Source organism: Ostrea edulis, chromosome 3 (genome assembly GCF_947568905.1).
Source record: "Ostrea edulis chromosome 3, xbOstEdul1.1, whole genome shotgun sequence".
In the NCBI taxonomy this organism is placed as follows: domain Eukaryota; kingdom Metazoa; phylum Mollusca; class Bivalvia; order Ostreida; family Ostreidae; genus Ostrea; species Ostrea edulis.
In genome coordinates this window covers 57,622,957-57,650,187 of record NC_079166.1, presented here as the reverse complement: position 1 = coordinate 57,650,187, position 27,231 = coordinate 57,622,957, and the positions used below count along the sequence as shown (strand labels likewise).

The 27,231-nt window shown below is 34.6% G+C and overlaps 1 protein-coding gene across 8 annotated transcripts in view; it reads left to right on the top strand.

Moving 5' to 3' along the window:
• LOC125674963 (uncharacterized) overlaps positions 1-27,231 on the top strand; it is a 98,478-nt gene that overhangs the window by 50,770 nt on the left and 20,477 nt on the right. For 5 of the 8 annotated variants that reach the window (XM_056158254.1, XM_056158250.1, XM_056158253.1 and 2 more), the window contains 4 exons: positions 6,403-6,592; positions 9,782-9,883; positions 22,052-22,144; positions 25,023-25,757. In XM_056158254.1, the coding sequence (XP_056014229.1) occupies positions 6,403-6,592; positions 9,782-9,883; positions 22,052-22,144; positions 25,023-25,757 (1,120 nt within the window). Of the gene's footprint in view, positions 1-156; positions 1,402-6,402; positions 6,593-9,781; positions 9,884-22,051; positions 22,145-25,022; positions 25,758-27,231 lie in introns of those variants that run through there. The other 3 variants (XM_056158257.1, XM_048912377.2, XM_056158252.1) reach the window with 3 other exon arrangements.

Sequence of the window (27,231 nt, the reverse complement as noted above, 5' to 3'; positions counted from 1 at the left end):
ATGAAATTTACTATGCATTGTACATAGTCTTCACTTTTTCATTGGGGGGGGGGGGGGGGGGGGGGGGGGGGGGCAAATTTAGGCTCCCAAATATAAATATATATACAATGTACTATTTAGAAGTAAATTAAAAGTAAATATGACTTTAAGGGAAGTACACTGCATGCATATTTGGTAAGATTTGATAGAAAATTTCTATTGCATTATTTGTATATATTTATCCATAATTCAATGAAATTTCCAATCAATCATGTTCACATTTTCAAACTGAAGCATTGAAACAGAGCAGTTTTCTGTGCATATAGAGGTTTAAAGTGAATAAGTTCTTTATAGTCGAAGTTCAATGTCTTTAATTTTTTAACAGTGTTGAGGAAATCGTGTTTACCAATACCTGGGAAATTGTTTTGATGGGAGGTTTATACAGAGATAAAGCAGGTGGGGGCTTAGTAGTTTATCATATTGAACAGATAAACATATTCAGTTTCTGTTCAAAGGTCTTCACACCTTCTTCAGTAATGACTTTGTAGGGAGATTGCATGTTTGGTTCTGTGTTTTTTATTTGTTTTTTGTTTTTGGTTATATATGCTCTTTTTGCAGGGGGTTACTATGTCAGTTGCACAGTTAATACACAGCTAAGTGCTATAGTATATCCATTTGATGGATTTCAAGTGTTATTGTTATATTGTGTTTTGTGTTTGATTTAATTAACTATTGTTTTTGTATTTTCTGCATCAGTTATTAGTCCCAATTATGTCCAAATTCAGAGAAATTAACTTTTAAGATAGGGTACGTTTGATTTCAATGAATATAGATTAGTAGGTATTGAATTTATAATTGTCAGAATTAAGGTACCACTGTAAATGTATTGTACGTGTCTCCCTTAAATGATGAGACCTGTTTAAACGCAAATTTAGTTATCAGTTTAAGCTACTTCAATGGGAAGGTGTGACTGGCTTTGAGTATACTTGAACAGTACAATGTATCACATTTCAGACAATTTATCTATAGCTAGTATATAAACTTGAATGTTGAGCCTTTGGGGATTTTCTGTCCACTTGAACATGTTAATTCTTTCCCAACTGTACTGGGAATCAACAAATTTCAATCTAATTTATCGGTGTGTTTTGTTACAGTGATAGGCAATTTTTTTTTCTATGTTCTTATAGTTACTGTTGAAATTCTTGGACAGCATAAGTTTCAAACGGGTAGATTGTGAATTAATTCAAAGTGTTTGATTGCATTGCCAATTAAATGGTCCTTAGCAGTTCAGGATTCTTGAATTGTTTATCGGGCCACCTGAGGACTATGTTGTTTTCAGCGAGAAGTCATGATTAACAGATGATGCTTAAGGAGGAATGAGGATGTTGGGACAGAAGCTGCATGTTTGGTCCTTCTACTGTGGTAACTTTTTCTCTTTATGGAGATGGCACTCCCAATCATTAGAAGCAATAAATCCTGAATTGTCGCTAATTTCTCTTCAGAAAGTTGTACAGTGATTTTTAACGATTTTTTTCTTAGAATTGGGATGATTTGACTGGGACTGATTTATTTATAATGAACAAATATTTTGTTCAGGATCGACAAGTAAAAAAAAATACTGCAAAATTATCTTTGATGAAAGCTAGGGTTTTGATAAATCTTGCTTGCAGTTAATTGCCATCAGCACATTCACGATGCCCATGCCCAACATGTCACTTGCCAAATCTTTTTTTCTTAGTCCATGCACTTAATTAAGGGAGTTTGTTGGCTTAAAATTGGGTCTTTAGTCTTAAAGTATATGTACATTATATAATTGTATCAACCTGGCCACAGATCTCCGTGTCTTCGTACCGCTTTGGAAGCATATAAATTTCTTGTTCCATTATATTAGACGCTTGTTTATTTAATCATCAACCCTGGGTACCACCTGAAAGTCCATGTTTTCCATTAGATATCAGAATGACTTTCAGATTTATTGACAGTCTGGGATTTACATGTAGTTGAAGATAAGACCACAGCATCACAGGATTAAATATACATTAGAATTGACCAATCTATAATGATTGAAATGACCTGCATGGTCAGATTTAGTGTCACACTTCTGAACAACTCACAATTACTACTACAGTGTATAGCAGTTTAGTATACAACGTACTGTCTGCCCCCAATCCATTCTGAATGAAGCTGTTATATTGCAATGAATTTCATATAGTGCTAATTTACATGAGGGGGGGGGGGGTGTTGCATATGTGTGTGTTCAAGAGTATACTAGTTTTTTACTTCTTCATGGGGAGAGAGAGAGAGAGAGAGAGAGAGTTAATCAAAACTTGTAGTACATGCCTGTGTTGCAACTAAACCACACTAAAACAAAGATTCACTATCAGAGATATTCTTGGATTCAGCAAGGTAATAATAAATCATAATTTAGAATTGCAGAATAGAAGTGTTTTGTAATTGGCCACCATCATGCAGTTTAGCTGCATGCCTTATCAGCCGTTACTCTCAGTAGGGGGTATAATTCCCAGAATCAATCAGTATTGATCTTGATGTTCTTTTCTTCAATAGACGTTTTTGCTGTATAATTATAAGCTCTTTTGAATATAAATCATAGAAATAATTTGTATTGCAATGGAGGTGAGCAATGTTTTATTGGTGTGGGTTTATTTATTTATTATTTATTTATATCATTATTGCTTCAGTCAAATTTTTGGTTGACCTTCAACTTTAAATTGTCCAATAAATTGTTATACTAGCAGTGCTTATAGAGCAATCATATACATGAATTAAATTAGGATGTATTTCTTATTAGAAACAATGCCTATATTAATTATAATACTCAAGAATGAATTGGTACCCATAATACTTATAAGTTAATTTTATTGGCTTAATATAAACTTATTATTTATATTGATGTTAGTCTACTTAATTCTCAGAAATATATTTATATCTGTTAAATTTATAGATATTACATGAATCTGAGTTGGTCAGTAGACTTGCTCATTGTGATGGAAATGTCAGACTTGAAGATTAATTGAATATTCAACTATGCTAATTATCTTTGAGCATTGATTGGATATATAGTATCTTATCATCTTTGCCAAGCATTTGGTATTAAAAGTATATTATATTAAGCTTCAGCTTATAATAAGCTAGGTCTTGTAGATGCACACCATAAAACCCAGGTTCTAATGATAAGCATGCCTTACTGGGATATTAGATTAAGTATAGTGACATGGTAGGGAATATTCTACCACAGAGATACTATAAGGCTTGCTAGGCTTGCTTGGACATTAACAATTAAGGGGCATTCAATCCATTGCATAATTAATCTGGAGATTTAAACGAGTTTTGACAGTTTCATTTTATTAACAGTGCTGTCAAACTATTGAATATTTTGATAAAAAGATGACATGAAAATTACTACATGCAAAAACCTGCAATATGATTTCTTGGGCAGTGTTCGAAGTTCATTGGAGGAATCGACATCCACCCGTATTTCTTCAACCATTCCCCGCAGCTGATGTAATTCAGTATTAGGTATTTTAATTATACAGTATGTACTTTGAAATGCAACTATTATAAGTTTTACCAATTTTTTTAAAATGTTCAGCAACATATTTCTTGTACGCTTACAAGACTATGTGTATATAATTACTGTCTCATAGTGACCATAAAAAAAAAAAAAAAAAAAAACACATTGATCTTGATTATAGTGTAACAGTTTTATTTTGGTAATTGATCTTCATAGGCATTCATTGTGTTTTACTGTTTTATTCCTCGATCTTGCTTTTGTAAGGCGCCTTAGAGTAATTTGTTTTAATAAAGGTGCGATATAAATTTCATTATTATTCTATGATAATATCAATTGAAATATTAATGTTTAAGTTCTATACTTTTATTAAGTGTATTCAACATGATGAATTAATTGTCATTTACTTCCATAGATTAAAATCAAAGTTGATCATGAATAATTGCTGTTATTATTATACATGCAACCATGATGGTTCCTTCCATTTTTTCATGTACCTTAAACTTAATTAATTTAAATACCATATTCATCAAGACTGGGCGTCTTTGAAATTTGATTCATTTAGCCTTGTAGCATGAAACATATAAAGCACAATAATTGAGTAATGTAATTTCAGAGTTCTGCATTTTTCATCATTTTTTGACAAAGGTTTGTTCTCTTTTTTCTATATCGATTTTTTCCATCAAAGATTTGTGTTTATGATTAAGGCCAGCGAGCTAATTGGCTTTGATTTTTTTTTCTGTGTTTCCGATGATGGAATGTAATATTTATATGTATAAGAAATGGAGGTTCTCAGATTGTTTTTGGTCAGTTGTAGTGTTTCTGTTTTGAATTTGCATTTATTTGGCATTTTTACATACACATGTATTACACATTTCAAAAACCTTTTACGAAATGCATATTTCACAAATTGATTTGAGAGAGGAAGATTGTAAAGAGAATTAGAGAATGCTGCAATGTACATTAGGCAGCTAAGGTACATTGTTATGAAAGATGGCAAAATTCACATGTTGAATTGACTTCAGCCTTTCAGTGAAGATAAAAAAAAAAAATGCCCTAAAAACTTTGAAAATTTATAGAAATGATATGCTTTTCTATATATAGACATCTCTTTACTTTGCTTGTGAAGTTTAGATTATAACTGAGTGTGTGGTTGTATGTCAAGTTTGAATTTGATATGCCTACTTTAGCAGTTAAATGGACTTGATTGAATAGAACGAAATCTAGTGTGTCACAATGTACAATGAGTTCTTTAGGTCAAATTTGAGTTTCTGCAAATGGTATAATTGTAAGATGAAAGCTTTCTGCGTGGTTTTCCCATTCTGTTTGTGAAATATTAATACTGTCATAATTTTGTCAGATATATTGGATTTACATTAATATCTACACAAGACCACAATCTTCTCATATATTGATGTTGATACGGAATTTCAATTCTCAAGAGAAAATCAGGTGAATATACCCTTGCGCCTTGTTGTCAGATATGTGCAGTGGCCCAATCAATCATTGTCAATTTCAGCCTAGGTGAAGCCTCTTAATTTGCCTTATTCATATACTGTGCAGCTTCCAATACGCAATTTCCGAGTTGCCCAATAGTTCTTTCCCTTTGTGGACCTCTTACGCACAATGAGACACAAAACATAATCGTCCAGACACGCGGTGGGTACAAATGCTTATCGCTGCCTAAAGGCCAATTATCAGACATCATGCAACTATACCCTAACTGCAGGGACACACAATATTAGTAAATTTATTAGTATTTAATATTAAAATAGCTCAAACAAAAATCGATTATCACCATTTTTCTTTGATTAAAATATCACTTGTGCAGAAGAGGAAATAAAAAATAATTTCATATTTAATTTAATGGCCTATTTCAATCAAATATCATTCTCGATATGGTCATGCAGTTTAATGTATATACCAATGGCTGATATGAACAAAATTTACACTTTCATTACTTTTATCCATATTTACATTGCTAGTCTATGGTATACATGTATATATACATCTATATACCCACCGAAGTGTTCAACAGAACACTGAACGTACCTCTAACACAGAAGAGCTGATATCTCGGAAGTTGCGTATTGAGCTACATTTATACCCCATTCCAATTAGAAGAATTTTCCTCACTTTGTATGCAGATGGTCTTGAGCTTGATCCCAGATAATGATGCGAGTCTTTTTTTTTTATAGGTTGTGATTGCTCCTTTACAAAGCAATTAGTCAACTGAAAGTAAAATTTCTTACAATTACGAGACTTTATAATCCAAGGTTCTGTGTTATGTGGTTAGCTATGATTGGCTCAATAAGACCCCTCATTTCTTAATTTGTTGCACTAGGTAAATTAATTGTCTCTAAATGAGTTCAAAATGCATGTTCAAAAGGATGTAAAACTCCAGACTATGAATTATTTTTCTACTTTGATCTAAACAACATCTCTCAGATTAAGATGTTTCAAAGAATGTATGTACAAATATATATACATGTATGTCTACATTTTTTAAATTAATAAAACCCTTTAATTTCAAGGTGAACATATGTTACAGTAGAATGTGACTATAAACCAAAGCAATAATACTAAGAACTATATAAAGAAATAAAACTTAAGATATGATTATGTCTATTTAATTAGTATATTAACAGTTGTATTTAAGATGAGAATTTTTTACCCTGTAAGTTCAAAGAACTTAATTGTGTTCAAACCATGTGTATCATTAAATATGCATTATAAAATAATGTTCAAATCAATCGAATCAAGCAATAATATACTGTCATTTCAGTGGATCTGAAATTTTGAATCATATATTGTATATATCAATTAATTGTTATTGGTGCTTGGGATGGGTCATTATAATGCTAGAAAACTAACATTAACATTTCTTATTTCAGCTTGAATCACAAGAGGATGCAAAGTTAAGCCAAATTCTGTCCAAGCAAAGACAGCACAAGGAACAGCTTCACCAAGGCAGACAGCTTTCATCGCCAGAGCCTCCTCATCATCTGACCTCAAGTCACCACTCCACCCCTCCTGAACAGCAAACTCATTCTAGTGTTTCCTTCTCTACGCAAGAACAAAACAGTAAGGACTTCAGTTTGTATTAATATATTCATAATAGTTCAACAATCTGTAAGTGAACTCGTCTCTAAAATAGCTGTGTTCGATATTCAGTGCTTTAGTATATTTACAGTGTTTAATTAACAATAATTTCAAAGCACTTTAGACCATAAGCAAATTTTCACTAGCCTAGTATATTTGTAGAACTATTTTGATATATATATATATATATATATATATATATATATATTTTCTATGCCCCTTGAATCGAAGATTTGGGGGCATATATTTTTTTGCCTGTCCGTCTGTCTGGAAAAATCTTTAACTTTGCATGCATGGTCTATCTTTTACAGATAAAGTTTTTATATTTGCCCTGTGGCATAACAGCATACTTGTGAATCTAATTCACTTTTATGATGCTTCCGGCATCAATTGAGTATACGTATGCATTTATGGAAGACTTGGCCAAAAAAAATTGTATCATATGACGTACATAATATATTTTGAAGCGCTATATAATTGGTAGCAGAGCTTAAGTGATACTAGCAATACATTATCCGTGATTCAAGAATTTTTTAAAAGCAGGAGAAACTTGCATAATTTATGGGGCGTCTTTATAAGGAGTTTTAGGTCAGGAAAACACAATAGTTCCGCAATGACATTTCTCCAGAACACTTTGGGTAATCCCCATCATTTTTCAGCTGACAAAGAGCAAATCGTATGACCTCCATGTGTTAACATCTGAGCGTGCTTGCCATATGTCGCTTCGCCTGAGCTTCAATCGCTATAAGAAAAGAATTTCATTTTTGAAAATACAGGAGGGTAAGATCTGCAACGCTTCATGCAGGCATACTTTTCATGAGGTATGCCAACACGAAGATCGTGCTGCGCCAGATCATACGCCCATGTGTTTTCAAACATGAAGATTGTGCTGCGCCAGATCATACGCCCATGTGTTTTCAAACATGAAGATCATGCTGCGCCAGATCATACGCCCATGTGTTTTCAAACACGAAGATCGTGCTGTGCCAGTTCATACGCCCATGTGTTTTCAAACATGAAGATCGTGCCGCGCCAATTCATATGCCCATGTGTTTTCAAAATTCAAATGTGATCTCGTATCTAGTATTACATGCTTCTTATGAATAGCAGGTAATTCTTTAAAGCAAATGAATATCAAAGTTTGCTCATCCATCAGTCATTGTCCATCTATCACAAAAACCCTATAACACCGACCATATACGACGGGTATACTAAATACTTGCATGGACCACTAATGAAAGTTTATCTCCACTCTGCCAAGCAAACTTTTGCTCAAAGGGTGGTCATCACAATTCTTTGAATTTGGTTATTTCTATTGTTGCATACTCACTATGAATGGCAGATGCAAATTTACACTAGAGAAGAAAACTGTTAAATGCTGTAATAACAAAACGCTCTTTTTATTGAATTGGGTTCCACATAATTTTTTAAACTCTTGATTTCCTTTTACTAGCTGCATGCATCGATCAACAATGAACATCACAATGAAATTGATTTCTACTGTAACAGTTCAACTAGTACCACCTGAAAAAAAGACAGTGATGTCATCTGATTTTACACTTTATTCAAAATATAAACAGAATCTGTTAAGTGACTGTTTTGTATTGATATTGAATTCCTCTCTTAGAGAGAGAGAGAGAAAGAAAAGTCGCCATTAGCAAGGCTGTGTTATGATTTAGTCAGGAACTTGTTGAATTTAAAAGGTTGTTGGTTTTTTTTTTAAGTCTATAATGATCTGGTGGGAGACTATTATGTTTAAAGTGTGTATGTATTTAATGTGTATATAAACATCAAAGAATTTAGAATTGCAACCTCATGCTTATGTCAGTATTCAGTTTGGTTCAGGTCTATGATGCCAGCATTTCAAAAGGCACGACTTGAACATTGTAATGAATTTTATATGATGTTATAAGTTCAGTACATAGTAATTAAAGCATGACATCAAGAAAAAAAACCTTTTGCAAATTTAAGACCTCTTTGTCAATTTTGATCAATTACAATCATCACCTTAATTAACACGTACTAGCTTCCTCAACAGTGTAGAATTGTGTTTAAGGAGAACCTGCTTTTGTGTTTGATAGTGGGGGAGGAGACATTGTTTATGTGCTTAAAACAATTACCAATTGCAAATTATAAATGTTTGATGAAGAGCCAGCCACATTATGTGAGCAGGGCCAGAAACAGGTAGAAAGCAAAAGGAGTGAAATTTAAACTTTGCATTGATTTGATTTGAAAATATTCTCATTTCACAAAGATGCTATGCAATTTGTATTTTAATTTAAGGACTACACACTGATTCATGACGTAATTTCCCTAAAATTTTCTTTTTCACTTTAAATGATCAATATCCTGTCTAATGTGTTTAAAAGAGTTCACATAAAAATTATGATAATACGTTTATATCACAGAAGCCCATTTTAGAGAGTTTGTTATTTGTTTTGTAAACAAAGATTGTGGTATGTTATTGTTTACGTAATTTTCAAAAGAAATGGATATCGATCTAAATTTATTATATCTTTCACATTTCAAGCATTTTTGGGGGTAAAATGTGTCATCCAAAAGTTAACATTTGTGACTGCAAAATTAAGATGCTTTATATTACAAAATCAATATTTCACTTGTTTGTTTGTATACATAAAAAGACACGAGTCTTAATTTGTTTACATAACACAGATTTAAGGCTAAAATATTTCTTTTATTCTTGCATTCAGAAGGTCAAAATTTTGGCTGTCAACATTAAATGAGTTATATTTTTAATGTTTACCATCAAAAATGAAAAATATTTTTATCAAAAATCGTGAACCAGTCCCTTTAAGGTATCAATTTCTCTTTAAGTTTTAATGATAATCTTTGAGTGAGAAATATGTGGATGCAAATCAGATATCATGTGACACTTTTACTCTTCACAATAAAATAATTATTTTCCCTCCAAACCATAGGAACTAGGAAATGCCCACCCCCCACCCCCCCCCCCCCACCCCCCACCCCCCCCCAAAGATGATTGACCAACTTTGTAAAGCATTGATGATCGATGATTGTTTATGATTTAAATGAACTTTATAGCGATTGGTTTTCATGGTTTTCTTTCAATAATTTACTTATGAAGGTAAATGGTGTGTGTGTTAGGTATTGAAGCATGACTGCACTAATTAAAACCTTGTTTTGTTTTAGCAGGTGTCAGCACACTTGATTTTCCAGTTGATTTGGTTGGAAGAGCTGCCGGTTCTAGGTATGGGATAGACCGAGTCCCTCTACAAGCCTGGAGCAGTTCCAGTATGTACAATTATTTTTTAAGTGTAGATATTAGATGATTTTTTCTGTGAAAATTATTCTTTTAAAAATATTTAAGAGTAACATGAAATTTGAAGGGGATGGGAGTCTGTTTGAATTGCTTTAGAAAGAAATTGAAGTCTGTTCGACTAGTATATGTTTAGTCAATATAAGCTACTTTTAAGGGAAATGGAACATTCTTACTTCATGAAGAATTTCTCTATACTTATAAAGCTTCCACAATTATTTAAACAATAAAATGCTTTCTTTGTTGTTATATCGGGTGATGAAGGTACATGTAGCTAGCATTGCAAAAAAATTCTGTTATTGTAAGTAAAATCTGCAATGATTGCTATACCTTCATCTTCTGATAAAACAACAAAGAAAGACATTGTTTATATTAGTGTTTTTAAATTTGAATACCGGTAGTGAAATATCATATAGTTGACCATTTCATTTCTTTAAACGGATCAGCCATTTTCAATGCACCCTTTAACCTAGATGATGCTCCATATTTGGTAATGATTACATATGTACAGATGGTACTAAAAAAAATCCGGATCAAACTAGTTTGCAAAAAACATGTATTCACAATCAGTATTTATATGGACAGCTAGGAGAGATGGTCACAAGGGCTTAGTCCAAGGTCACAATCAGTGTTTAGATGTACCAGTGTAGGTCACAATCAGTGTTTAGATGTACCAGTGTAGCTCACAATCAGTGTTTAGATGTACCAGTGTAGCTCACAATCAGTGTTTAGATGTACCAGTGTAGCTCACAATCAGTGTTTAGATGTACCAGTGTAGGTCACAATCAGTGTTTAGATGTACCAGTGTAGCTCACAATCAGTGTTTAGATGTACCAGTGTAGCTCACAATCAGTGTTTAAATGTTATGGACACTAATGAAGAGCAGTATTCCAGTTTTTTGTCGCCTTGATAGGAAGGCAGCCAGATCTCTGCTGATTTATATATGTCCAGAGATTATACATCAAGGTTATTGATTGAAGGTAACACTGTTGTGGACACCCCATATAGAATGGCACTCCAGTTTTGTTTTTGTTTTTTGGGGTTGTTTCCCCCCCCCCCCCCCCCCCCCTCTCATACCTGCAACAGATGTAGCAGATAAAGAATTTAAGAAATGAATCTTATAATTTGTAGCGCATTGATAATAAAAAAAAATTCCTTCCAATTTTCCCAATGATACCTTTATCAAGAAAAGAATAATAAAATTCATTTCGGATCATTTAATTATACATGGCTGTGCGTTCAGGTCAGGTAGAGTTACTGAGCAGAATTAAATGGATTGGACACCAAATTAAAGGTGCAATGGTTCAAAGCTGAATTAGATATGAAGGAAGAGGACAAGCGACATCATCGCAAACCACAAGTTACTGCTATATTCCACTCCATGGAATGAAACGATAACCCTTGGTTTGTGACGATGGACAAGCGATGACTTTAAATAGTGCCAGAATTAGAATGAGGAAGGCGCATTCCAGAGAGATGAACTGTAAACCAATTTTTTTATCAATTAAGAAATCACATGAATTTTTCATCCAATCAGCATTGTTGTTAAGTCATCATTTTAAAAGATTTCTAAGTTTAAAAGAAAAGGTCATAGGTCACACATTGATTTAATATGATGGTTTTGCTTTCATCTTGAGTACCACCACAGTGTTCCTTTTTATGATTGCAACACTTGAAAAGGGAAAGAAAAATAAGTTTATATATTGATATTTCTTTTTTCAAAAGTTCACAGTGATTGAAAACAGTAACTGTTGTAGAGACAGTAGTAAGAATAACTTCTGAATTGTCAGCCCTATCCTTCCTAAAAACTACATGAGAGAAAGAAGATGCTTATTGAAGTTGAATCTCAAGGAATGTTAATTCATAGGATGATTTAATGCAATGAACTTTGAACGTGCATGGTCTCATTGTGAAGGGGTGTCCATCTTGGCAATGCCATAAGGGGCTTGTTAATTGTTTATCATCAGTAATATCAGAGGTGTACTTCGCATTAGTAACAAGATATGTTTGTGAAATGCTGATGCCCATGGATTACACAAAGTGGAACTGTAAGACATTGTAGTTTTTTTTGAAAATTTCAAAAAAACTAGGTCAATTGTCAAGGTCACAGGTCAATGTTGAGGTCACCAGGTCAAACATTTTGGTGTTAATATAATGAAAAGGTCTTGCCACAAGGGAACACATATAGCAAATATGAAAGCTTTACCTCTTATGATGTAAAAGATATGACCAAGGTAAAAGGTTTTAGCCATAGACAGACAGACAAATGGGCCAAAAACTATATGCCCCCAAATCTTCGATCCTGGGGGCATAAAAATATTTTGTTTTGTTTCAGCTTATGTTTTTCCCCATGGCATTTTTAGGTCACCTGAATTCATTCAGGTGACCTATTGCTATCTGTTTTTGTCCCGTCGTCGTGCGTTAACATTTGAACATTTTCAGCTTCTTCTCTGAAACCCCTGAACCAATTTCAACCAATTTTGGCAGATAGCATCTGTGGGTGGAGGGGAACAAAAATTTTGAAATTCGTGGTCCCTACCCCCCTGGGGCCTGAGGGGTGGGGCAAAAACCATCAAAATGAGTGTAATTTTAAAAAATCTTCTTCTTTACTCCTGGACATCAAGAAACTGTGGGCATAATTATAATGAGCGTTGAGCCCTCTACCAAAATTGTGAAATTCATGGCCCCTGGGGCAGGGGTTCTTGTGTTAGGGTGGGGCTCTATTGGTCATATAGTGAAAATGTAGAAATTCTTTGAAAATCTTCTCTGTCTCTGGGTATTAAGTAGACAAACTAATAGCATGGTAATGATGAGCAAGGATGCCTCTTTATACCCCCCCGCAACAAGTTTTGGGGGGATATACTGGAATCGGGCTGTCCGTCCGTCCGTCCGTCTGTAGACACAATGGTTTCCGGGCTCTAAAGCATTATCCTTTCCACCTACCGTCACCATATGATATATATGGACTACCCATGGGATGAAGATGTTCCCTATCGATTTTGGGGTCAAAAGGTCAAAGGTCAAGCACACTGGACATCGAAGTAGCAATATGGTTTCCGGGCTCTAAAGTGTTATCCTTTCCACCTACAGTCACCATATCATACATATGGACTACCCATAGGATGAAGATGTTCCCTATCGATTTTGGGGTCCAAAGGTCAAGCGCACTGGACATTGAAGTAGCAATATGGTTTCCGGGCTCTAAAGCGTTATCCTTTCCACCTACAGTCACCATATCAAACATATGGACTACCCATGGGATGAAGATGTTCCCTATCGATTTTGGGGTCAAAAGGTCAAAGGTCATGCGCACTGGACATCAAAGTAGCAACACTCAGAAAAGAGGTAGTTTATACCTATTACCAACACCCTTTGGGAGATTGGGGTAAGCGGGGGGTATTCTTAGTGAGCATTGCTCACAGTACCTCTTGTTAAAAATTGTGAAATTCATGGCCCCTGGATCGGGAGTTCTGATGCTAGGGTGGGGCTCTATAAGTCATATAGTGAAAATGCATTATTTCTTTGAAAATCTTCTTTTCTGTCCTTGGGTATTAAGTAGACAAACCAATAGCATGGTTATGATGAGCAAGGATGCCTCTTTCAAAATTGTGAAATTAATGGCCCCTGGGTCAGGGGTTCTGGTATTAGGGTGGGGCCCTATTGATCATATAGTGAAAATGCATTTTCTTTCTTTGAAAATCTTCTCCTCTGCTGCTGGGTATTAAGTAGACAAACTAATAGTATGATAATGATGATCAAGGATGCTTCTTTCAAAACTGAAATTTATGGCCCCTGGGTCAGGGGTTCTGGTGCAAAGGCGGGGCTGACCACATAGCTATTCAATGTTTCTTCCATCCAAAAGTAAAATTTTTATATTTAAACACAAACCTAATTCAAACATTGGAAGGTTGTTACATGATACTCAGGTGACCTGTAAGGCCCCTGGGTCTCTTGTTTTTTAAAAGAATGTTTAAACTGGTCTAGATACATGCTGAAAATGGCAGTTCATTTGCTTTGCTAATTTCAAAGTTCTGTGCAGCTTTATGCAATACTGCCTTTCCGGATGTCAATAATAATTGACCAAGGATTAATATTGAATAAGAAATAGAGATTGTGAAAGAAATAATTCATAATTTTTATCAGTTCCCATTATATAGTCTAAAGTTTATCTTAATGGCTGTAACATTGATTGTTATATGCCAATTTAACATCAGAATACATACATGCCAACTTTTAAAAATTCCCATGGGGGATTTTGCGCGCGACGACCTTTTTTCAAAGCTCAAAATTCACGACATTTTAGCATGAAAATAAATATTTGTCCTTTCAAATAAAATATCAATCAAATCATTGTTAATGTATCATATATTAACACAACATCAAATGTGTTTGACCATTAACTATATAAAAAAAACTTTGAAAGATATACATTAATATTTTATTAAAATCATCTATTCAGCAAAAAGTCACATACATAATATCAAATAATATTTAAGGTTGCATCCTTTTACACCATACAATAAACATTGGCCGGTCTATATATCAAAATTTAAATTAAAGCACATGCATTTAGGTACGACTGCAAAGGCGATCTTGCTTGTCTGTAAACATGGGCTTGCAGAGACTGGTGGAATAATCTGCATTGCAACCAAAAAAGGAGTGATCTGCCCTGCTATGAAGTTTGCGAACAAAACCTTTGCACCCATGACATCTGAAATAATTACCAGGAAAAAACCCCCACATCAAAATATTCCGTTTTACTTGTAAATTAAGGCTACTTGCTAAATAAAAAATTCAGTACAGACTTGTGCGAATTACGCATCAAAAAGTATATTTAATGAATACTACACTATATAGACTATATAATACATCGCTATAGACGGATAGATTTGGATAGCCTATATTATTATAGTTGGAAAAAATATATACTTGATGTACCTTATTGCAAATTTTGGATGCTGTCAGCGAGAGGCGGAATGTCCGATTGTTTGGTGGTGACACTAGCATCGTTGTCATTCACGTTTGTGTAAAGGATAGGTCAATTTGAAATCCGTCTTCCCGATTAATTACTATCAAAACATGCTTCGTACTGTCCAATAAACACCCCGACACAGGCAGACCAACCCGACACCATGCGACACAGGTAAACAGCAATGGCTGACTATTGTCCCGATTTCTGATTGGCCAGTTCAGAAATGACGCGGGATTTCCAATTCTGGTCACGAGATTTCACGATTATCCCGCTTTCAAACTCGTTTTCAATCGTGAAATCGGAAATTTTGGTCGGAAAAAATTTCAAATCGGGATTTTAGGGTAATTTTGCTTTCCCGATCGGGAAAGCGGGACCGGAGGGAAAAATCGGGAAGATCCCGCCTAAATCGGGAAAGTTGGCATGTATGAGAATAGCAAATGGCTATAAGGAAATTAAAAACCAAAGGCCAGAGTTTGGTTACTATTTCACAAAATGAATGATTTAGTGGTAGTCATATAACAGCTGTAACAAAGGCTGGTTTTGGAAAGAGTCGATCCCATTTCTGGAGCAGAAGGATTAAGCAATTTACTTTTGTTTTTTTTTTTTAATTGTTTGCTTGTTTAATTGCCATGAGATTTTCAATGCTCTTCTGACAGGTAGGTTTCAGAGATTCAAGGGAATGGTTTAGCAGGCATCTGATTGGTTGAAATAAACCATTTATCATTAAGTCTTCATGTCTTTGTTTACATTTGCTCATTGACAAAAACTAGGAAGAAACAATGCATAGAATTACCCACAACAGCTTTGTCTTCCATGATTTAGACTTTAAAATATTGGTTTATTACTGCAATAACACTTCAATGGTTATTTTTAAATATTCAGTGAAAAATGTATATTTATTGATAGCCTATAAGGACTTCTGAAGTATGACTATAAATTATTTGTTGGCCAATGAATATAAGATTTTATCGGAAGAGGATGTGCAGGTCTTTCACAGAACACCAAATTAAATATAAAATACTATTTGGAAAGGGGGGTTACCCATCAAATATGCAAGTTACAAATAGTTTCTTAATTTATGACACAGACCTGGGAAGCAGGAAATTCACCAGACCTGGAGGTTTATAAAAACTTTTTTGAGCACGTTTTCATACTCAAACTTTTTTGAGCACGTTTTCATACTCAAACTGTGTGCTCTAAATCATACTCGTACTCAAAGGTGAAGGTTATAAAACTTTTATAAAATCATTCTCACATGGAGTACATGCTGAAGATTTTTAGAGTATGTTTTGAAGCTTCCTTTGAGTTGTACTCAAAACAAACATGGATGAGTTTGAGTATGAATAATTATGATAAATGTTTTATAATCTCCAGGCCAGGTTACGTATTGTCATTGATAACTAAGGCCATGACATAGTGCATGTATGAGGTGAATACAGTCAGATCTCATTGTTAAACTTGATGAGGCTGAGAGAAAATTTTGAGATATCCAAGGGTTCAAAATATTGAGGATAAAATACATAAAATGTGATTGTACCAACTTACTTAGACACATCCATTGTATTCAAGATATCAGTGTTATAGTACCAACGTTCAACTATATATGCAATGGTTTTTGAACTGGGTAGATGAAAGTCACGGACAAAATTGGCTTTAATCCATCACATAATGTTAATTTTATTCAAGAATAGCACAGCTGTGTAGACAAAATTTAGAATAGATTCCAACAAGTATGTAAACCCTGAACTATAGTGAGATCAATAGACTGAATTCAGTGTCAAGTCTTGTCAATCATTTACAATCGAACACTATATACTTCCTCATGATGTGATGTGATTGTTTGTGCTTTAGGTAAGTGAAAGGTGGGTGTTCAGAATGAACAGCTGAGTCTATAGAATTTGAAGTTCAGATTTATGTTCTCACATGATGTGGTATATGTCTGATCAAATACAGAATTAACCTGCATGTGCATGAAAATTTGATATATTTTACAAGTATGTAGTTTTAGAAGAGATTATTCTGATTCATTCAACTGCTATTAAGTTTCTAAGTCATTCAAAACGTCCTAGTAAATGTTTGCATATTGAATCGATTGACACGTAGATTTAATTCCAAAGTGCAATGTTGTCATTGTTGTAACTTATAAAGATGTCTTTAAATAGAAAGAGCAGGAATATATTCAAAAAAGCCATTGTAGATGTGATTGTTCATATTTTGTTTTGGGTTTACTGTAGAACGAGTGGCAGGGAGATCGGTGTCAGATTTGATGTATATTATAAGAAAACAATCTACATATCTTATCAACTACGATTCTTTTTTAGAAGTTGGTTCAAGTTTTAGCAGCACTTAGATTTGTATGTCCTTTTTAGGCATTGTTTTGTAAACATTTGCATTATGACCTACTTTTAAACATGTTGATATCATACAATCATAATGGACCCAATGTTTTTGCCAAATGGTGCATGCTATAAGAAAAATTACACCAAGGTACAACTTAAAACAAGAGAGAGAAAATCAAAGAAAAAAATTTCATCAAACCAGGTGAAACCATTTTCTTTGGTTAGCAGTGGGCTGTACTTTGCACATGGAATTGATTGCAATTAAGTTATGAAATATAAGGGATGGATTCAATGTACCCAGAAATGGCATGGTGCCAGTGAAACAGCAAAACTCATTTAAATGACAGCACAAACATAAGCTGGTGTCTACAGACTATATGGGCAGTGTTACTAAAGTTCTACCTCTTGGTGTTGGGAAACTGACTGTTGGATAACCAGAGGGAGATCCTAAAAAGCTTCTCTGTAAGCTGTGTATCGTGTATCACGGTGGATTATAGTGCAGCGGACATATTGATGTGAGTACACTATAAATGTCCACCGTTGATGGTTTTACCCATTACTAGAGTGAGGGTAATGTTTGGTGTTGGATTAATTGGTTATACACATGAGACGCTTGACAATGTCGTTTTTTCGTCATTCATCAGCATATTAGTGTGATGTTGGAAAGTCAATGACATCGTATCGAGTTTTCCAGGGCTTAGTCGCTTTGCTAGTTTAATCACTTGAATGATTTTTTGAAATACATCTGAATTAAGTATATATACAAGTGAAAAGGTAGTAGTAATCAATATGTAGCCTAACCATCAATTTTCTGCAAGTCAGTCTTTTAATCCGTTTCTCTTCAACCATTTCCATCTAAACCTTATTTTTGATTTTGAACTATCTCACAAACTCTGAGGGAAGAAATATGTTTACTTAGCAGTCTGGCTGACCTATAAGCTTAATTGAAAAGGCAGGCTTAACAGAGCAAATCAAGACAGAATAATTAAACCAGTGTGACTGAACTTGAAAAACAGCAGTCATTATTACATGTATATCAATGATAGGTGACCCGTCGTGGTAGCTCATTGGCACAGCGTTCGCTTCATAAACAGGCGGTTGTAAGTGCAAGCCCCGTTTGTGCCATATTGCCGTGTCAAACCTAAGACGTTTAAAAAGTTAGTGATTGCTCCTTCTATAACGGAAGTCCCATGTGGTGGCAGGCATTAATGGCAAAATAAAGAACCCTCACTGCTATGGCCCTGAGTACGAAGCATAGGTCTAAATTTGTGGTACTTCACATACAACTGGTGATCTCTCAATATGAGTGAAAAATTCTCCACAGGATGTGAAACAATCAATCAATCATTGATAGGCCCATTATGCTTTAACCAGCACATCTCTATATCAAATGCCCTCCACTTTAACCACCATATCTGTATATCAATATAAGGCCCAACACTTTCACCATCATCTACATCTAATGCTCACCAATTCAGCCACCATACATCTAATGCTCACCAATTCAGCCACAATGCATCTATAATGCTCACCAATTCAGCCACCATACATCTGTATCTTATGCTCACAAATTCAACCATCATAGCTCTATATTTAATGCTCACCAATTCAGCCACCATACATCTATATCTAATGCTCAACAATTCAGTCACAATACATCTATAATGCTCACCAATTCAGCCACCATGCATCTAATGCTCACCAATTCAGTCACAATACATCTATAATGCTCACTAATTCAACCACAATACATCTATAATGCTCACCAATTCAGCCACCATACATCTAATGCTCACCAATTCAGCCACCATACATCTAATGCTCACCAATTCAGCCACAATACATCTATAATGCTCACCAATTCAACCACCATACATCTAATGCTCACCAATTCAGCCACCATACATCTAATGCTCACCAATTCAGCCACAATACATCTATAATGCCCACCAATTCAGCCACCATACATCTAATGCTCACCAATTCAGCCACAATACATCTATAATGCTCACCAATTCAGCCACCATACATCTAATGCTCACCAATTCAGCCACTATACATCTGTATCTAATGCTCACCAATTCAACCACCATACATCTATATCTAATGCTCACAAATTCAACCATCATACCTCTATATCTAAAGCTCACCAATTCAACCACCATACATCTCTCAATGCTCACAAAATTGACCAGCATTCCTCTATATTTAATGCTCACAAATTTAACCACCACCACTTTAAACATCATATTCCCATATATACATGTATAAGGACAACTACTTTAGCCACTCTATACCTTAGGCTCACCCTTCAACCATCATACCTTTAAAGGCATGCATGCTCACCACTTTTGAAATTACACACATGTACCACTGCATGAGCATGTGTTTGCAAATATACATGTATATATTGGTCTATATGTTATGTTGGTAGTACTTGGGTAACTGTGTTCATATCTCCTCTTTTATTCCAGTACTCTTTTCCTTGCAGCAGTAAACTAATGCTTTAGAAGTCTGGATTAATGAAACACTGAACTTAAGAGTTTTATAGAAGACAGTATGAAATATTGATGAAATGTACTAATCTGTTAGAATGCCTTTGTATACTAAGTATTTCCCAAAGGTTGATTGTCTCCTTCTACACATTATGTATAGTTTACATGACAGATGAAATCGATTTCTTTCTTTGAATAGTTGCAGGTTTTATTGGCGATGTTTAAAGAGGAGGAGGTTAATTACCTTTTTTTTTAATTTTTTTTTTTTTTTTTTTTTTTAGGACTTGGTTTATATTGAAATGCAAAATGAAAATACCAGTGAAAAAATATATCAATTGATTAAATGATTTTAGTGTTAATCGATAAAGTGGTCTGCTTTTCTGTGTTCTTCAAATATTGCAGGAAAAAAATATAGTAGTTAACACATCAACCAAGTGAAATGAAAGTAATAAGTCATGAGTACTAAACAATGGAAGGAATTGGAAGTTCAAGGTTTGTTTTTTAAAAAGACATGCCTGTTGAAATATTCACTGAACAGTCGGCATGTATGACAGGTGCATTGGTTTAACTGGTATTAACAATGTACAGTAATATAGTACGGAACAAAGAGTTCATATTGTCCAGGATAAGCCATGGAAAAGTCCATGTATTGATGACATATTTTCCCCCAATTTGTTCTGCAGACAATGTAGTAAAACACAATCTGGAATCGATACAGCGTTTTGCCTAGTATTCTCGTTCAAAGGATCAGCTGTGTTATTGTTTACATTAGTTTGGCAGTCAGTCAATTTTTTTCTTTGTAGAATTTAGTGAGAAAGTAGACCATATCAGGCTTTATGTATGGGAAAGGCATGGCTTTTACATCACCTTCATGACTGTGGATGATTTTTTTTCACTACAACTATGATACAGATCAATTTGTATTATTTGTTATCTAATGAGATTTTTGAAAAGAAATTCATTTGGATCAATTGCAATCATCCGTGAAAAACTGTGGACTTGATCATGAAATGCAGTCTCTATTTGTCCAGGTAGTGCATTTTTAAACCAAAGTACGATAATTATACAATCCATTTAGGTCAATTATTTTGAAGTGATTGACTAGCAAACTAATTTTCATACTTTCTGTACCAGCTATGATATAACACCTGAAGAGACTATGATTGATTGATTGATTGAATATTGTTTAACGTCCCTTTCGAGAAAATTTTCACTGATATGGAGATGTCACCATTGCCGGTGAAGGGCTACAAAATTTAGGTCTTATGTTCAGCGCTTACGACTTTGAGCAGGCCGGGAGTGATCTTTATCGTGCCACACCTGCTGTGACACAGGGCCTTTATATAGTCACCTCTTACGACAAGCATTAAGGGGTACTGAGGACTTATTCTAACCTGGATCTACTTGGCAATGAAAGTTCAAATTTTTGAAACATTTTGTTTTTTTTACAAATAGGGAATTGCATGATTCTTGATAGAGAAGTTTTTCTTTTCTTTTATTTTCATACTGTAATTTTCAGACAGTTGAATTCAATATTGATATAATTCACATTGCACCTTGAAATTCGAGCTTGTTTTTTTTTTAAAAATATAAATATACAGAAAAGGAACTCTGATATTGATCAAATGATACAACATATATACATGCTTAGTTTTAGAACAAGATCTACCTGTCAAATTTTGAGATTAATGGTTTATACCCCAGCTGACAAACTATTACATAAGAAAAGACTAAAAGAACTTCGCTATATAGGGAAATATGAACAGAGCTGGAGCTTTGATCATCCGTGTTAATGAAATCTGTTTTTGTCTGGGTTTGCATAATGTTTGTATGAGTGGGGATTCAGGGTCTTTGTCCTAGGTAAGTAAAAGATAAGTACAAGCATATCTTAGCCTGCCAGGTAGACACAGGTTGTGATAATCTCCCTGTATTTAATGAGTTTGGAGATTCTTAATTCTCTTGGACACCTACGGCTATGTCATACCGCCGCTATACACGCTAGATCTCCACCTGACATTTTGCTGATGTTTTCAATTAAAGACTCCTCCTACTTGTGAGTTGCGTTGTACATCCAAAAGGAAGATTATACTGTTTGTATAGATTTAAACATTATGGACACGCTTTACTTTATTTTATGACTACTTTATGACGTACAAGCTGTCTTTTTCAGGTGTTAAATGTATAGGTGAAGTTTCTTTTCAAAAAAATTATAAATGCATTTCTTTAATAGTTGAATCCATTTTCCTTTCTTTCTGCATAGAAATTTAGATATGGTCAACATTTTTTTTCTGTGATTAGCTATTTGAAGCTATGAAAAATTCATATTTGATATTGTAGATGACAGAAGTACGTCTCTCGGCCTTCAGAAAGGAACTTATTCTACAGACCATCAAGGAAGCTGGCATTTGCAAAATGTTGGTGTAGATGCAGGTGAGATATGTAAATTTATCCCAGTTCTTTGACCAGAAGATTAGAGGCAATTCATATGATTTGAAATTCAAAGACAATTCTACAACAGTGAGTGTTCTAGGTTACTTATTTTGTGACTGAAGTTGTATGCCACTGTAATTGGATACTAGTATTTAGGGTCATATAGATTTTGGTCTGTTAGTTCGCAAAAGCTTTCACCAGCTTGGCCATAACTTTTAAAATGGATGGTAGTGGAGCTTTCATATTAAATACTTCCTTGTGGCATTAAGACCTTTCTTTGGGTACCAAAGTTTTTGATTGCCTGACCTTGACATTTGGGTTTGACCTACTTTTGAAAAACTTGAACCTTGGCCATTAGGGCTATTCCAGAAATAAATACATGGGGGGGTCGGGAGGCACCTTTTGTATATACCAAGCACCCATAAACAAAAAATAAAAAATTACCCCATGACCCATCAAATTGATAAACTCATTTTACAATGACCCATCTAATTAAAAAAAAAAAACTAACCAGACCCACCACAAAAATATTTTAAAAAATGAAAACGGTACAAATCTCGCGAGGTTTTCGGGACAAACATTCTAGTCAATGACGCGGTAATGCCTGTGCGAGATTGTATCACAGTAGTTCTGAAGAAACGATGTCACATCAACAATCAAAGGCATCTATGGCGGGAATGTTGGAAAGATTGGGAGTCCAAACGATGCTATTATCATGAAATGGGTATGGATATGTTTTTCTACGAATCGTTCGTCTTCTAATGGAGCCCGCGCCCAGAGGCCTCTATATCACCATCACACCGACTGATAAATATAACGCATCGGTACCCTCGTATAAATCAACTAAGGTTTGCCTATTTTTATTAGAAAACGGAATACCTATTGGTTTCAAAATATTCCCAAAATCGATGCACTGTAAACTGTAATAATCTACAGAACAGAGTTCGCCGCCATCACGTCCAAAGGGACCCTACTAAACGCGCCTCTAATTTGAAGAGTGCCGTAATGGAAAGTTATGCGCTGCAAAGAGCGACAACTCGAATAGTTCTATGTTACTTCCGATTTCGAAAGCACGTTTTCAATTTTCCCTCCGACGTTTTGTAACCAACACGACAAGAGCGACAATAAAAATATTCTGAAAACTCAACACCCACGTGGCACAAAATAAAACAATAGAAACTGCCCACTACCCATAATAAATATTTTATTAACAATCCAACCACGGACCAAATAAAATATGAAAAAATATGACCACCCACACAAAAAAATATCATTTGCCGCCCGACCCCCCCATTTGATCATTTCTGGAACAGCCCTTATCAACTTTGCTGCCATATGAGGGTATAATATATCACAAACGCATAGATCTTGATATTCTTCTGTACAATATCAAAACTGAATTTCATATTTGGTAAAGTATTGATAAGTTACTTCTTTTTTAACGCAATGCTTGTTCATATTGTTGAAAACACTCATTTGATAGTACATTTTGTAAATCAAGTTCTCTAGTAGATCTGTATGAATGATCAGAAATAGGACATCTGCTTTTATTGATGGAAGAAAAGAAATGTACAAGTCTTAACTTAGAGTAAAGTATAACATTTTGAAAATTAATGATAATGGCAATGATTTTATTTTAAAATTATTTCATTGCTTTTGATACATTTCCTTTAATAATCATATAATGCTGATATGGAATTAAATTAGATTTGTGAAAAGGATGTGGGCTATAGACACAGCTACTTTCCCCATGATATTGATGCATGTGAATTACAATAATTGCTTATTCCTTTGTGATTTAATCCACAAACATTAAATTTTGATCTCATTTCCAAAAGATCAATTAAACCATACTGTACAAATTTAGCATATTACTAGTATCTTTGATCAATATGCAATAGAAACTAAAATCATTATTCACCCACTACATTGTGTTGGGAAGTTGGAGCAGAATGCACTATATATAGATCTGATCTCCATTTTATTGACGCTATTTTTTCACCTAATTCTTTTGAAATTGATAGATTTCATTCAATATTCATAATTGAGGCACATCGTGCTTCCAGCGTTCCCAGTTTTGTACGTATTATTTATGCCTTCAAACTCTGAATTGTGTTACAGTAATATTGGAGTTTTAAATATTATGAAGCTAGCAATAGCATATTTAATAAAAAATTCTAAAAAGGAAGCAGATAAGATAAGAATGTTTTTCTGATACAATACTCCCCATGCCAATATTTAGGTTGATCCTATGGTGATGAATTTGACTTTGAGAAATGACTGTCAATAAATTTACAGTTTTGACCACTATATGAACTGAAGTTCGGACTTTTTACTTCACCAAATATATAGTTAAGCGCTTTGATGCAGAGGTCAAAAGATGTCAACTAAGGTTAATACTGTGGACAGACGAGGAACAATATGCCTCTTTTCTGTAACAAAGAATTCTTGATCGTCAATGTATTTCTTTTCATGTGGATTTTTCTTTTATTGACTGATTTGAAGAATACAAGTAAAATTTTATAGTCCTGTATAATATATGAACTTGTAATTCTATTTTATGTCCCAAATATCAAAATTTGGGGGAGGGGATTTTGTTTTAAGAGTCGTGTATCCCTTTATCAGATTTAGTGGTGTGTCTGTCAACAACTTTAAGCCTGCATGGTCAGAACTTTTTATCTTTACATGATGAATGCTTTGTACTTAATGTAATGAAAGGCCAAAGCTGGTAAAGGGTTTATATTGAGCTCATGCAGGGTATCAATTTGGCCATGGTTTGAGAAATAGTGTTGCTCAAAAACATATCATGTGTTTTCAGCTCATTGAACTGAATTGAAAATGTAGCATCTGACTCGGCATATAAAATTTTATTTCACAGATAATGATGCAAAGAGTCATTCTAGTCTTTTGGAATCGGAATCAACATATATACCTCTAGAGATTGCCTCAACCCCGAATCGACCAATGACTGCCCCAGCAGTTACGAGTTCTGCCCCTCTAAATAACTATCCATTTTACATGCAGACGGACAATAGACCTGCAACATCTGCAGAAACTCGTTATGATGCATACGATCGTCGTCCAATCAAACCTCTTAATACTGATGTGTTCAAGGGAATTAGGCACAATTTTCAAGTGTCCCCACCTACGCAATCTGGCAATGAACCGGCACTGGGAACAAAGAAGAAAACTCCGCCCACAGCACAAGCACATGATTATGACACTAGTCAGGAAGCGTCGCAAAGTGAACAAATTTTGAATCCTACAAAAGAGAATATTCCTGTGGAGGAAATATCGAACATTAAGGATATATCAAAGGATCGTAGGTCCTCAGCCAGACGCAGTACTTCTCAGAGGTCAGATGGAAAGTCCTTGCAAAGAAAGAAAGACAGTGAACGATCTGATCGCAGTAGTATACCAGTGTCTAATAAAACTAGTGGCAATATATCACGCACACATTCAGACTACACACCCGGGCGGTATGCCCCACGCAAACATTCGGAACAAAGTGGGAATTCTTCTAATAAATCCAGAAGGAGAGATTCTAAGTCAAAGGGAAATAGAGATTCTGGAGTATTTTCCAGGCCCAGCAGTGATGCCATACTGGACACAGGTAGGAATTGAATGTCGCGTCATTTATATAAATAAGTATCCTCAACACTGTTATTTTATACACTATCCTCAACACTTAGTCTATGTTATTTTATACACTAGTGTCAACACTACGTTACTTTATACACTATTGTCAACACTATGTTAGTTTATACACTATATATCCTCAATACTACGTTACTTTACACACTATCGTCAACACGATGTTATTTTATATACATGTACTCTCCTCAACACTATGTTATTTTATACTGTGAGAATATACACATGCAATTCATTAACAATTTCGTTGTCAAATGTTATTTATATATCAGTCAAAATGCATGTGTAAATTCAGGTTTCGTTAATGTAAAGTTGTGGAATTTTAAATCATGTTTATCTTGAATTTGCTCTTGAATTTTAGAGAGTTTCAAGGTGTTCAGTGGGACAGAACAGATCACATGGTCTCATTTATTGAACTAGTGGTGTTCCATACTTCATTACTCGAGTGATGTAATATTTGGTAGGGGATGCTGGTAGTTTTTGTGTTGAAAGAAGAGCACACAGCAAGTTCCATTGTTAAATTGTCTTTTATTGGATAAAACATTGAAGTCAGTTTGCCATAGACTTAATTTCAGGTTTAACTATATGTACAACTTCATAAGAATTACATATCCCATTTGGGTATGACATAAGCTCTAAACTGGGGCTTATCACTGCATGGCATGACCATAAAATACCCCAGCAATTTATACAGTTTGTGGAGTATTAAGTCAGCTGTATTTTTATAAATCTCATGGTGTGTAAATATGATCAATTCCAGACAGTTAAATTTGGCCGCTGTCCATTTGTCCATATGACTATTTCAATGTATGACGTTGCATTTTGTCAAAAGTTCAAAACTGATGACTAACAGTCCGCATTGCGCTATTAAAATCCATAAATATTGTTTTGTATCAATAATAGTGGGGATAAATATTAATTGTATGGCAAGGTTGTTTTGATGGAAGGTCATTTTTACGGTCCCAAATACTTTTAAGCTTAAAATGTTGTTTAGTTTAACTGTGCGTGTGCATTTGGTACCTTAGGGGGTGGTTTTCCTTTAATTGGATTTAACAAGCCTATCTTGCACTTCAAGTGGATTATTTTACATAATGTCTATGCTAATATCATTTAAAGTCAAACTATACTTGGATTGCCTGCATGTAGTTTAGGACATCAGACCTCTGTTAATTTAGGATCCCCTCTCTTTGCTAAAATGAGCTAATTGGCTTGCTCCCCTAAGAGGAAATGTTGCACCTATACATGTACAGTACTAGCAGCCATGATGCACCATGTCTAACATGGCCGGTGCCAATTATGTCACCCACACTCCATCTATTTTCAAACCTTTTGTATGACAACTACCGTGAATTGTAATTAAGCAGGGTAGTTCAACATGCATGCACCTTAACTCGGGATTCAGCACATTTCCTGGTTCAATCTGCCTGTGTGTT